At 44.8% G+C, this 12,300-nt stretch overlaps 1 gene segment (V, D, J or C); it reads left to right on the forward strand.

Annotated features, from left to right (window-relative positions):
- The first annotated feature begins 1,110 nt into the window (after positions 1-1,110).
- Positions 1,111-12,300, forward strand: part of LOC113246064 (T-cell receptor alpha chain constant-like) — a 34,404-nt gene continuing 23,214 nt past the window's right edge. Inside the window, 1 exon segment of the C gene segment in view lies at positions 1,111-1,371. Coding sequence covers positions 1,200-1,371 — 172 coding nt within the window.

Raw genomic sequence — 12,300 nt, forward strand, 5'->3', positions numbered from 1 at the left:
TCCTCTGGGTAACGAAGCTCATGATGAAATATGGCATCTGCAAATAGCCCCTCAATGACAGTCTCAGCCCCAGAGATGGGGGATCAGTGAAGTCCCTAGAGGCAAATCGGGGCAGTGACTATGGAAATAGGTGGAGGGGAAAGTGGAGTCAAGTCACATAACGCAGTCTGGGACAGGAGGCATCAGACAGAAGCTAGAGGGGCTGTGTTCTCCCGCTCCACCAGGACTCAGCCCACAGGACGCAGCTAATACTGCAAGAAGAAGGGAGTGAGGTTAGTGGGAAACCTTCCTAATAGGTTTTTGAACAGTGAAAATGAGCTGTCAGGAGTAGTTGCCAGAGCACTTTCTCTAGAGGGTTTTGAAAGGAGATAGACACCCTCCTGTCAGGGGTGATTGACATGCAGCTCTGCCTCGAGGCAGAAGGAGAAATGAGAGAACCTCTTTAAGCCTCTTTCCAGACCCTGGAGTCTCTCTCCCTGGGGAAAAAAAGAAAAGAAAAGAAAAGAAAAAACACACCTCTGGCTCATTAATGCAGAGCGACAGCCTTCAGGACACCAGGGTCACTGGGTTAAGTTTTGGAACCTTTGCTTGGTGTGTCCCAAACTCCCTTTGTTCTCAGGACTGGACAGGACAAGCAGGCTGGCTTTTTCATCCTAAAGCTAAAAACACAGGTTCTGGGTCCAGGGTCCTGGGTCACTTGTGGCATTGAGATGAAGTCAGGGGAGCCCCAGAGGGTTTTTGCTGAGCCCAGAGGCACTGTGGGACTAACTACAGCCAGGGTTTGAGCTTCGGTCGGGGAACCAGCTTGTCTGTGCTGCCCTGTAAGTACAGTGACGTGGGAGTGAGCCAGAGGGTCCTGAGGAGTGGGTCTAGAGTGGCCTCAGGAGTGGGGATGGAGAGGGAGGTAGAAAGGGACAAGGAGGGGAGGGATCACTCATTCAGGGAGGAAAATCACAGGTCTGTGTGAATCACACCAGAGGAAATGCATCAGAGGTTTCCCTTCTCAGGAGGCCTTGGTGTGTAGGAGAGCTGAGTCAGCAGGTTTTTGAAGCTGAGATAATCACTGTGCACAAGGACAAGGCTACTCTTTTATCTTTGGGAAGGGGACAAGGCTGCTTGTCAAGCCAAGTAAGTGGCATATAACTTGAATTGTGCACTGAATACTCTTATCTCCAAAAGGAAGACCTGCTCTCTTTCCCATGGGGGCCTCCTTGGGTCAGAAGAACATTAAAGGGGTTGAGCAGACCAAGGCCCAGTGCCTGGTCATCTTCCTTATCCTCGAAGGAGCTCTGGGAGCGGTAGAGGGGAAGGAACCCCCCAGGACCCCACCAATAGCCCAGTCCTGGGATCTATCCACTCGCCAGTCTTCCAGTAAGTAAAACCATCTGATGGCAAGTCTTCCTCAGAAGCAGGTTCCAGTAGAGTTCTCCCTATTTCGTGGACTTAAAAACTGAGGCAAGGAGAGGCCTGTGATGGATACAGTTCCAAGAGGCTCAGAGCTCAGAGATCCTAGAACAGTTTTTCCCGGAGACTCATGAATTCAAAGCACCAGGTGATTTAAAGGTGAGGGCAGCAGTGGTAATCAGCTGTAATGGGAACTCCAGCGGTGCTGAGGACTGGGCTTGGCCTGAGGTGAACTCCTAGACATGGTGGGTTTCTGTCACTAAAGAGTCTAGAGCAAGGGCCCGGGCTTTGTTAACCCCAGTGTTGCTACGCTCTGGCCCTACTGCCCGGGAAGGACAGCTCTTGGCAAGGATTATCCTGGGCGTCTTGAAAGAAGAGAAATTAGAGGAGAAGGGAGGGAAAAGCTTATATCTCATATCATGCAGTCACCTCATTTTGTAGCAAGATTGTTTCCCCACGAGCAGTTTGTCTTCATTTAGCAGCTGTCTTCTCTGGGGAAGCCATTTTGTAGAAGTGTTTGTCACCAGAGTGACAACTGATGGCTGGTGGAAATTGAATTTTGGAGCAGGGACCCAGGCCATGGTTCACTGCAGGTAGGCCCGATTCCCTGGGGTCTCACCTGCCCTTAATTTTAACCCCCCGGGTGCCACATATTTCTAGCCGAGACCACGAGAAAGAGATTTGAAAGGAAGCCATTTCCCTGAGCAGCAATACCCAGAGCCATTAAGCAAAAATGAGAAATCGGTTTGGATAGAAACATTTTTGGATAAATAGGAATTCTCATTATTCTCTATCAGTCCCCTGTGTAAGTACTTTATTCCCCTTATAAGAAAAAAGTTACAATAAGTATAGCCACAATTCATGCTGTGGTGTGAGAGAGACCTGCTGTGGATTTTTGGGTAGAGGATTAGAAATGTGTTCAGGAAGATTGGATGTGTTTTTGACAGGATATGTAACACAGTGTGAATTATAACCAGGGAGGGAAGCTTATCTTCGGACAAGGAACCAAATTATCTGTGAAGCCCAGTAAGTAGAGAAGTGTATCCCTGGATTAAGCAATGTCTGTGGATTAGGGGCTGATTTAGACCCAATTATACACTATATGAAAAATGTTTAGAAAGGGTGAGTGAGCATCAGACAGGACAAAAGTCTCCCTGGCTAGGATCTGCCGTCTTGGTGCAAAATGGGCACGTGGGCGAGGCCTGGGAATTGCTCCCAGAATAGATGTGGTGGGACTAACGAGGTGTGACTGATTACTTGGGGTACTGGCTAGGTCCTGTAGCCCCAGATTTGTATAGTCATCTGTACTTCTAATTCCTCAACAAGCCATTCTTTTTGGGTAAGAGTTCATTCATTATAGAATGAACCTTGTAAATAATGATCATTGACCCAAACAACAGGGAATAGCCTCTCCCAGAACCTGAAAATCACTTTTTTAAAAAATGTTTATTCCTAAGTACTGTGGGACACCTCCTGTTTCTGAAACTTTGGGCCAAAAATTTTTATAACATGGCCTCATGGAGCAGAGAGAACCCTTAAAATCATCCCTTCTGACCACCTCCATTCATGACGGAACTAAGGCCTGTGGAAAAGACCGATCATGGTCCTACAGCCTGTCTATGCCTGAGCTGGAACTAGATCTTGAATCTGCAGTTTGCTGAGCTTGTCTCGACCATTAAGTCTCCTGGCCTGAAGTTTGAGGAGCCCACAGAACTCATCTGACAGTATTTTATCCATCTATTCTAGGTGAGGCTTGGTGCTCAGGCGAGCGACCCACCAGGGAACAAACCCAACGTGATTCTGCCCTCAGGGAACAATATCCCCTGACCTTCTGGAGGCAGATCTCATTTGTTCCCTCGAATATGACAATCCATATTCTGACCCTCCCGGGCATGACCCTTTGATGCCATCCTCACTACTCTAGGAAATATTAAAATTTGTTTTTCTTGCATTTTTTATTTGGTTAGTGGCTAAATCAACATAGGAACCACCTTAGTCAGGAGAGAAGAAATGACCCAAAAGTAAAGTGGAAAACTAGAAATTTCCCCAGTATTTTAATCATTATAAAATTATTTTATCAGTATCAAACCAGCAGCCACATTAACGAGATAATGGCAGCTCTATACCTCGTGTCTGTCCTATAGACTCAGTCTGAGGAGGACTCAAGGATTTATCCCTGGTTGTGCAACTCACCGATGTCCAGAGTAGAGGAGAGAGAGTCTCTGTGCTGGGCTTCGTGAGTCTTTTTTGAATAAATACTTCCCTTCTTACTTTACCTTTTTGAGCACCCGCAAAAAGATGTGAACCCTGGTTTAACATCTAAAATCAGAGAGCACTTACTCTACGTATCTATTGCAAGCCTATGTTTGATGCGTAGAACTCTGTGGCAGAAAGTGGAAAGCAAAGGTTCCCTCGAAGACAGTGGGATTGTAAAGACAAGGATTTATCCATGGTCTGTAGATAGGCAGTGTGGTCACTCCAACAACAAACCCAGGCTGGCAATGATGTAAAGCTTAACCCATAGAGGAATTGCCGACTCTTTACTCTGTGCTCTGCCAGCCTGGCCTGTTTGATCTGGTTTTTGTTGTTGGGCATATCACAGTGTTTCTTCTGGTTCAGGCTGGCAACTGACCTTTAGATCTGGGACCCAGCTGACTGTTGTACCTGCCTGGTAGGCTGCCACGATCAAATACTCTTTGCAATGATATATTCATCTATAAATGTATACTGTCCGTGCATGGAACTTGATGGGCCTGGGGCTGAGGGTCCAGGAGAGACACCAAGAACACATGCTCAGGGGCACCTGGGTGGCACAGCGGTTGAGCGTCTGCCTTCGGCTCAGGGCATGATCCCGGTCTTGTGGGATCAAGCCCCACATCAGGCTCCTCCGCTGTGAGCCTGCTTCTTCCTCCCCCACTCCCCTTGCTTGTGTTCCCTCTCTCACTGGCTGTCTCTGTCTCTGTCAAATAAATAAGTATAATCTTTAAAAAAAAAAAAAAAAGAACACATGCTCAAAAGGGTATCGTAAGAAGAGAAGTATTTATTCACCAACGGCCAAAGAGAAAGTGAAGCCTTTTAGCTAAGTTTGGAAGGGGAGTTGATGAAAGTGAGTAGGGAAGAAGCTATCTTAATCTAGAAGAATTGCTGAATAATAGGAACAGACTCCATAAAGGGAGCCTCTGTGTCTCATAATATTTTCCTTCCAACCAGAGGAAATGCTGCAGGACGGTTTGACCAGGAACTATCTTAAACCAGGTCTAGCTGGCCAGCTGTATTTCTGGCCTCTCCTAGGGACTTCTGCGTGAGTTGGTAAACACAAAGGTGCCTATTGAAGATATTTCAGTGCAGCTCTATTTCTATAGCTCTCTGGTGCCCTTCCAGCAAAGTGTTCCCGTAACACACTGCTTATCGTTTCTACAAGTAAGAACAAGTAAGCCCCGTGCCCTCCAAAACTGCATAAGTATTATAATTACTTGGCTTAGACTGAAGTCACCTCTATTTTATTTCTCATAGCTGTGTTCATTTGCTGAAATTTGTTTAAATCCAAACTGTGTGGGCGTCTAACTGTTGGCACTGAGGTTTCCTTTCTGTTCTTATTGTCAGCAAAATATTTTGCTCATAAATAATGTTTCATCTAGACTTGCAAATGACAGCCAGCACTGTGGCCTCTTTTCTTTCCCTCTTGTGAAAGGGAACATGCAGGCAGAAAGGAGAAAAAAAGCCAGATTGTACAGATTCATTGTGGGGGCTGGAAGGAGAACGTCAGTGTGGATGGTAAAGTACATTTAGTTATATAATGCAGGTACTCTGACAGATAGGATACAAGGATCTTGGTAGAGGATACATGCGGACAGACTGCAGCTAGCTAGCTGGTGTGGTTCAGGATACCATTAAAAGTAGCTCAGGTCAAGTTGTCAAGCACAACGCAGACCCAGGTACAAACTCAGGATGAGAAGCTTCCAGATAGCCCTGGAACTAAAGGCAGAGTAAGGATTTTTCTCACAATCCAGTCCACCTGAGGAGAATTTTCATTTATAATTAGGAAAAGAAAAAAGGTAAAAAGCACTTACTGGCAGTATCCTTGTTTCAGACAGTGTGTGTATGGAGCACAGAAGACATAAGAATGAACCCAAGCAGAAAACTAAAGAAAAGAAATCGATAAAACCACTGAAGAAAATCAGTTGCCCTTATCTTGCCTGTCTCTGATAATGAATGTGTCTTCTTGGCTCATTCTTCACTTTGGTTCTTGAATTTTCCACGAAAATAGCAAGAAGCTGGTGGGGTTGGGTTAGTCTTGACCTCCCTTGATTGGTTATCTCTGTTCAGCATGCCTCCGTTTTAGGAAGCCCCAGACTTTTTGTAATGATAGCAAACATGGTGTACAACTCGAACAGATTTTACTTTGGATCTGGGACCAAACTCAGGGTAAAGCCAAGTAAGTTATAATTGTCTACAAGTGAAAGTCGCCAGCATCTTATCCTAAATTCCTCTTACCAGTTTGTATTTGTTTTGAGTTCTTGTGTGTTTTGGGTTCCCACCCATAACAATTTATCGTTCCTTGTTCATCCATCTCTTGAACAGATATAAAACATAGTAAATAGATCCTGTGATTCAGTAAACATTCTGAAGCTGCCTACCGTAGCCACTTTTGGGATGGTATCCTGTATAAAGAACATTCCCGAATTTTAACTCTTGCTACTTTTACTAGTGGACAAAAGAGCATTTGGATATAATTTAAAGTACCTATGAATGTCCCGGGTTTCAGAGAGAAGATGTGACAAACTAAAAGTATATGTATTTTTTAAGATAAAAAGAATTAGATAATGTTTATTGAATGCTTTCTATAGGCAAAGAGCTGTGTAAATGCCTCTCAACCCATTTCACCTTCCTAACAATCCCCTAGGATAGATATTAGCATCCCCCTTTTCACAGACGACGACATTGTGGGAAAGTGAAAGCCGAAGCAAGAGATTAAGATAGTTACCAAGGGCGTACAGCATGGGGGGTAAAGCCAGACCGCGAGGCAGCTTTGATGAGGTTTGTGCAGAAACACCTAGCACTGTGACCATGATGGCTACAACTACGCTTTTGGAGCAGGAACCACAGAAACCATAAGAGCAAGTAAGGAAGAAGGGAAAAGTCAGAATAATTTTAAAATAAAATGGTAGCTATGATCATGGGCAATTTCGTCTAAGCAACTCAATGGTCAGTAACTAAATTCCAAAAGGCTCTCCCCGTTTGCATTAGATTCATAACTGTCTACTTCACTTGTCTTCCTCACCTCCTCTTCTACCCCAGAATGGCTCTCCCCATCAGGTGCGCCTTCTCAATAATAAATTTGTTGAGGGCACAGGCTTCACGGTCAGATAAAAGTCCAGCTAACCATCTCAAACTATCTCAGGTCCCTAAAGAAAAAGTGAGAGAAGATGTCACTGGACTATATTAAGACGAGATAGAACTCTTCAAATATTTGAAGAACTGCCACGTAGACGAGGAAGGGGTTAGTACAGAAGTCAAAATCAAAACCAGTGGCTGAAAGGAGATGCATCTCAACCTCTTACGGAATCTTTTTGAACAAGTAGAAGCTCCCTGCAGTGGAAAGGCTGCTTTGTGAAGTGCAGAGCTCCTCTTCCTTGGAGGTCTTCACGCTGGGTCCTTAAGGCTAAGCATTGGATGTTAGAGAAGGGATTTCTATACCATTTTAGCTATTGGAACAAATCACCTCTGTGCTCCCTTTCAACTCTTAAGTGCTAAATTCCCAGGATTCAAGCCTAGAGGATGAAAAGGTGAGCTGGGCCTGTTCCTTCTATTTTTATTATTTTGATAGCCAAAGAAATAGGTCATCAAATTATTCATGAGCTAAAAGCTATTTGGGATTTTTTAAGCCTAGAAGATGGTGGGGTATGATTTCCCAGTGCAGTAAATGGGAAAGTAAAAGCGGAATATCAGGAAGGAAAAAAAAAAAAAAGAGGAGAAAAAAGAAATGCCTGGAGGGAGGACCAGAGGTTGAATTAGGGAAATGAGGTGATTTTGCAGAGGGCAGATCTAGTCTATCGAAGTTTTTGTGAGTTCAGCTTTGGAAAGGGATCCAAACATCACATCAATCCGAGTAAGTGAGCAGTCTTTTATACTAGGAAATAGGGCCAAGGAAGCAAAGTTCCTTCCAATTTAAACACTCTCAAAAGGACAGGTAATTGTTTTCTGATGGGAGGGGCCTCTGTGGGTGGGAAGGCTATTGTTACCACAGACCATTTGTCCCCTGAGAGAGAGCCTCTGAGGACTGACCGTCCAGCTCAGACTGCCGGCTGCATGAGAAAAAGACTTAGAGCCACTTAAAGAGGATAGAGGTGGATTTTCAACCCCACCCCCAGGGCAGGGCAGAGAGTGGTTGGGGCATATTAGGAGCAGGTTTATGCAAAGGGGGCCAGCACTGTGTCGATAGAGGCTCAACCTTGGGGAAGCTGTACTTTGGAAAAGGAACTCAGCTAACTGTATGGCCTGGTGAGTGGGCTGTTTTCTAGTCCAGGGAACCACTACTGTGAAGAAATTGAAAAGCGAAATGAATGAATTCCTTTAGTCTTAAAACTAAGGGAACACATGTATTGCCCCTCCTGGAGGACCCTTCTTCCTGGGTAGACTGGGATGGGGAGGCAGAAGGAAGGTCAAGATGACCTAGGGTCCCTTTTAGGAACTTGAGAATCTAAAAGCAGACTGTGTTCATCCCCACCAAAGGCAAAAAAGAGGGCAATCCCACTAGAGTGTGTGATGCTTCTCGAAACACACACTCTGTTCATACCCAATGATTGGGGAAGAATTTGGCCCTTGACCCAGAACGGCGTGTCAAATTGGAAGATAGATTTTCAAGGTTTATTTTCGTTGAGTCCTGTGATTCTTGGTCATCTCCCTGTTAGAAGCTCCGTAGACTATTATACTCTTTTCTTATCAAGAATGACTTCTCCATCATACTCTGTAAACTTTCCCCAAGAAGCCTCCTCATCCCCTTCCTTAATACTAGCCTCACCAGTGGAGGCTCTAGAATAACTAGAGGGAGTCTGGATTTGAAACTTGGACCAAGGAAAATAGAGCTGATCCACAGTACAGAACAGCTCACAGAGCTGAGGTGGACCCACTAATGTGTCCTTCCTCTCTTTGGAATCTTCTTTGGGCACTAAATTGAATATAGAGACCCTGACCTGCATGCCTGTGTGTGATTGTATTTATCAGCATTTCCACTCTGGAAACAGGAACAGCCTGATCCAAGAGGTTTCCATGGCTTATAGGGCTTCCTGTTCTCAGGTTCCTTTGTGAGTTAAAATGGTCAGATGACCCCTGAACAAGGCAATGGTTGAGAGCTACTGTCTTCACTCATAGATCTAGGTCCAAACAGCCACAGCAGAGAAGTAAGTAAATATATGAGCAGGTTAGACCCAAATACGTGCCCACTTACAGGCATTCCGGCTCTAGAAAGCAGGTATGGCACTAGCAGGCAGGAATACCCTAAACACCACAACCCCTCCACTTTGTCAAGGCTTTAAGAAATGTCCTTTGTCAAGTATCTATAGTGTGTGGTTTCCTTGGTCCCTGTGGGTTTTGATGGCCTCAAGTCACTATGTGAACCAAACCGCTGGAAAGAAGCTAATTTCTGGAGGAGAATCCAGGGTGTTAGTCAAACCCAGTGAGTACTGGGGCTTGAGCCACACTTCTGCTTCTAACATTGAAGCAAGAGCCTAGCCATTAATGTGCTGTGTTGGCCCAAATGAATGTGTCTCAAACTTGCCTTAAAAATGTTTAGTCTTACTCTTATGCATACACACATATGTATGCACAAATTCAATGTGGATAGAAGATATTGCTACCCTGATATTTTCTAGAGTCCATTTCCTTAAGAGAAGGAAAACGATTAAGGTACTTTTCTTTTTTCTTCACTGAAGATCTTATCTGATCATCTCAAGAGGCAGAGGACAGTGGAAAGGTGTGATTCTCTCTATTCAGAGTGGTTAAGTGATTTGAACATGGACACAATAGCAGGGCAAGGACCCATGTTTTCTGAGGTTCAATATATTGCTGTCTGTACCAGGCTGCAACCTCTATAACCAGCATTCTGATTTATCTCCTTGGGCCCTCATTTTTCCCAATTAATGCAACTGAACTATTGGTAGCTCTTATCTCCTGGCTCACAGAAAGCATATGAGGATTGAAAAAACATTGCTCTGGGAAAGAGTTGAGCTGGAGCTCTGCTTGGGTTTTTTGCAGGGGACAAGGGGTGGTAGGGAGAGAAGTATTTTTGTTGCTGATGATATTGTCTTTTTCAATGGGGAAGGGAATAAGAAAAGAAAGGGTATTTGAAAGGCAAGGTGATGTGATCAATACATGAATGTGAACAAAATACATCATGAAGGCATTCACCTAGGAGCCAAAAGACAATGTGGACCCAGCTCAGCCACTCACCAGTGGAAGACCTTTCAAACTCTCTAAGCCTTAGTCGATCTGTAATATGGAGATCAGAATTCCAGCTCTGCCTAGCTCAAAGGATTTTGTGAGATTCAAATGAGATAATATATGTGAAATCCTTTGAAAAGTGTGGGTGGTTGGATGCCTCATAATTTTTTAAAAGTCAGATTTTATGAAAAAGTCCATCAGAGGGTAAATCTGAGGGTAAGCCAGTTGAACAGACTTCAGCTAGGGCAAAGAAAGGGTTGAACTGGCCTAGTAGGCGAACCCTTCCAATTATGAGAAAATAGAACTTGGGAATTTGTAAGCAGGATTGTCCCCGGAGAGCATCAAAAACCTGAGATCACTGAAGAGACAAATGTGTGAGTTTGGGAGCTTGTAGTCGATGGTTTCTGAGGTTTCCTAGCATTCCAAGAAGTATGTGAGTTTCAGACCTTTCTTGAGTTTGCCTAAATATGGGCTTGTATTGAGTTGGGTTTCAACCAAGTGAGAGAAGATTGCCGTGCTTGAAAGTGAGGTACCCTTTGGTTTTTGTGGTGACATAGATCACGGTGGTGTTTCAAGCGCCCAGAAGTTGGTGTTCGGAAGGGTGGCCATGGTAAAAGTGGATCTTAGTGAGTATCGCCATGTATTCTGAATTTGATTAGTTAATGAGACATGGCATGAACGTCTCTGGAAATCTCAGTGGACTTCCACATGTCCTCAGTTTATTCAGGTTTACTAGGGAGCAGAACGCTCCCTGCACCCTTTCCATCTTAACTGTAACAGCTCATTGTGCTGGGTAACAGTTTCCAGTCTTTGCCAATTTAATAGGAATGCAGAATGGAGAGAGCCTCTCTCTCTCTCTTTAGTTGAAATGAAGGAAATCTCTTCATGTTAGTGGCCAACCCCATCAGAAAAACCTGCTCTGAAATGCCAACACCTTCTCTTCGGGTTGGCACCCTCTCACAGCCTCGGTGCCCTCGATGGCCGGTGCTTGCTTCCAGTTACCCACATAGCATCCCAGAGCCACTTTGGAAGAAGCCCTGTCTTGCTTTAGCTTTTCTAACCAGGGATTCACATGGTAGAACTAGGTCTAGCGTTCCAGCAGGGAGCAGGCGTGCTCTAAGCGTCCGTGTGCGTGGTTGACGCCGTGTGATCTGGATCCAGGCTTTGACATTTCAAGCCCTCGGTTTCCTCATCTGTCAACAGAAGTGGTGATTAATTCCTCCATGCCTGGATCTCACTTCAGAGGTCACCTCCTCAGAGAGACCTTTCCTGCCAGGCCAGTCTGACAAGCCACCAAACACAGCTGCTGCCTGGTTGTCCCCTCTCCCATTGCCCGGCCTGATTTTATTCATACACTTCCATCATTTTATGTGATATTATCTATGGATTTGTTTATGTGTGTCACTCCCTGGACTGTGAGCACCTACAGGTGGTGGACGGGAATAGTGTCCAAGTGGCCTTCCCACTGTGTCCCCTGTGCCTGACCCACAGAGGTATTCAGTGACTAGTTACTGAGCAAGTGGAGGACCTACTACCATCTAGCCTCCTTCTCACAAAGTAAGGGAGCTTTGTTATTGCGTATCCAAACCCCGAAAGCCCACTGAGTTCCTCACAGAGGGTAAGGACAGAATACAAGATTCCATTGTTGATGGTGATAAACAAGGTAGGGTAAGTGGGAACCTGAGGTATTTGCAGGGCCTCATTTCACTGTGCCTACCAGGCAGGACGTGCTTTGACTTTTGGTAAGGGAACCACGATATCAGTAAGAACCCGGTTATTACTGATTATAACGCCTGTGCTTATCCTGCAGTCTTCTTTTTTTTTTTTCTTTAAAGACTTTATTTATTTATTCAACAGAGATAGAGACAGCCAGCGAGAGAAGGAACACAAGCAGGGGGAGTGGGAGAGGAAGAAGCAGGCTCATAGCGGAGGAGCCTGATGTGGGGTTCCATCCCAGAACGCCGGGATCACGCCCTGAGCCAAAGGCAGACGTTTAACCGCTGTGCCATCCAGGCGCCCCTATCCTGCAGTCTTCTATCACACAGGGAACTAAATGTCTGCTTATTCTTTAACTCAATGAGTGTTGGTGTTTAGTGACGAAAGCCATTAAAACAAAATGAAAAAATGGATGCTGTCCCCTTCTCCAATACTCCAGCCACATCCCATGTTCCACTCCGTGCTCGCAAAACTTTTTAAATGCATTAAAATGATAAAAGAAAGAAAGATAATCTACAGGGATAGGTAACCTGTTAACCACTGGTAAAATGAGATTGTGTCCGAAGCAAAAATGGGGATCAAAGCTGATGAAGTTTGGCTGGTGAAAAACAAGATGACTTGGTGAAATTTTGCAGATATTTTTAAAGGAAATGAGTGTCAGAATTGGCCAGAGAGTATCTCTTGGACTCTTCTCAGGCTTTCCCCTACATCACTACTATTGTGCCCTGAAAAAGAGGCTTT

The sequence above is a fragment of the Ursus arctos genome, unplaced genomic scaffold (genome assembly GCF_023065955.2).
Source record: "Ursus arctos isolate Adak ecotype North America unplaced genomic scaffold, UrsArc2.0 scaffold_32, whole genome shotgun sequence".
Lineage (NCBI taxonomy): Eukaryota > Metazoa > Chordata > Mammalia > Carnivora > Ursidae > Ursus > Ursus arctos.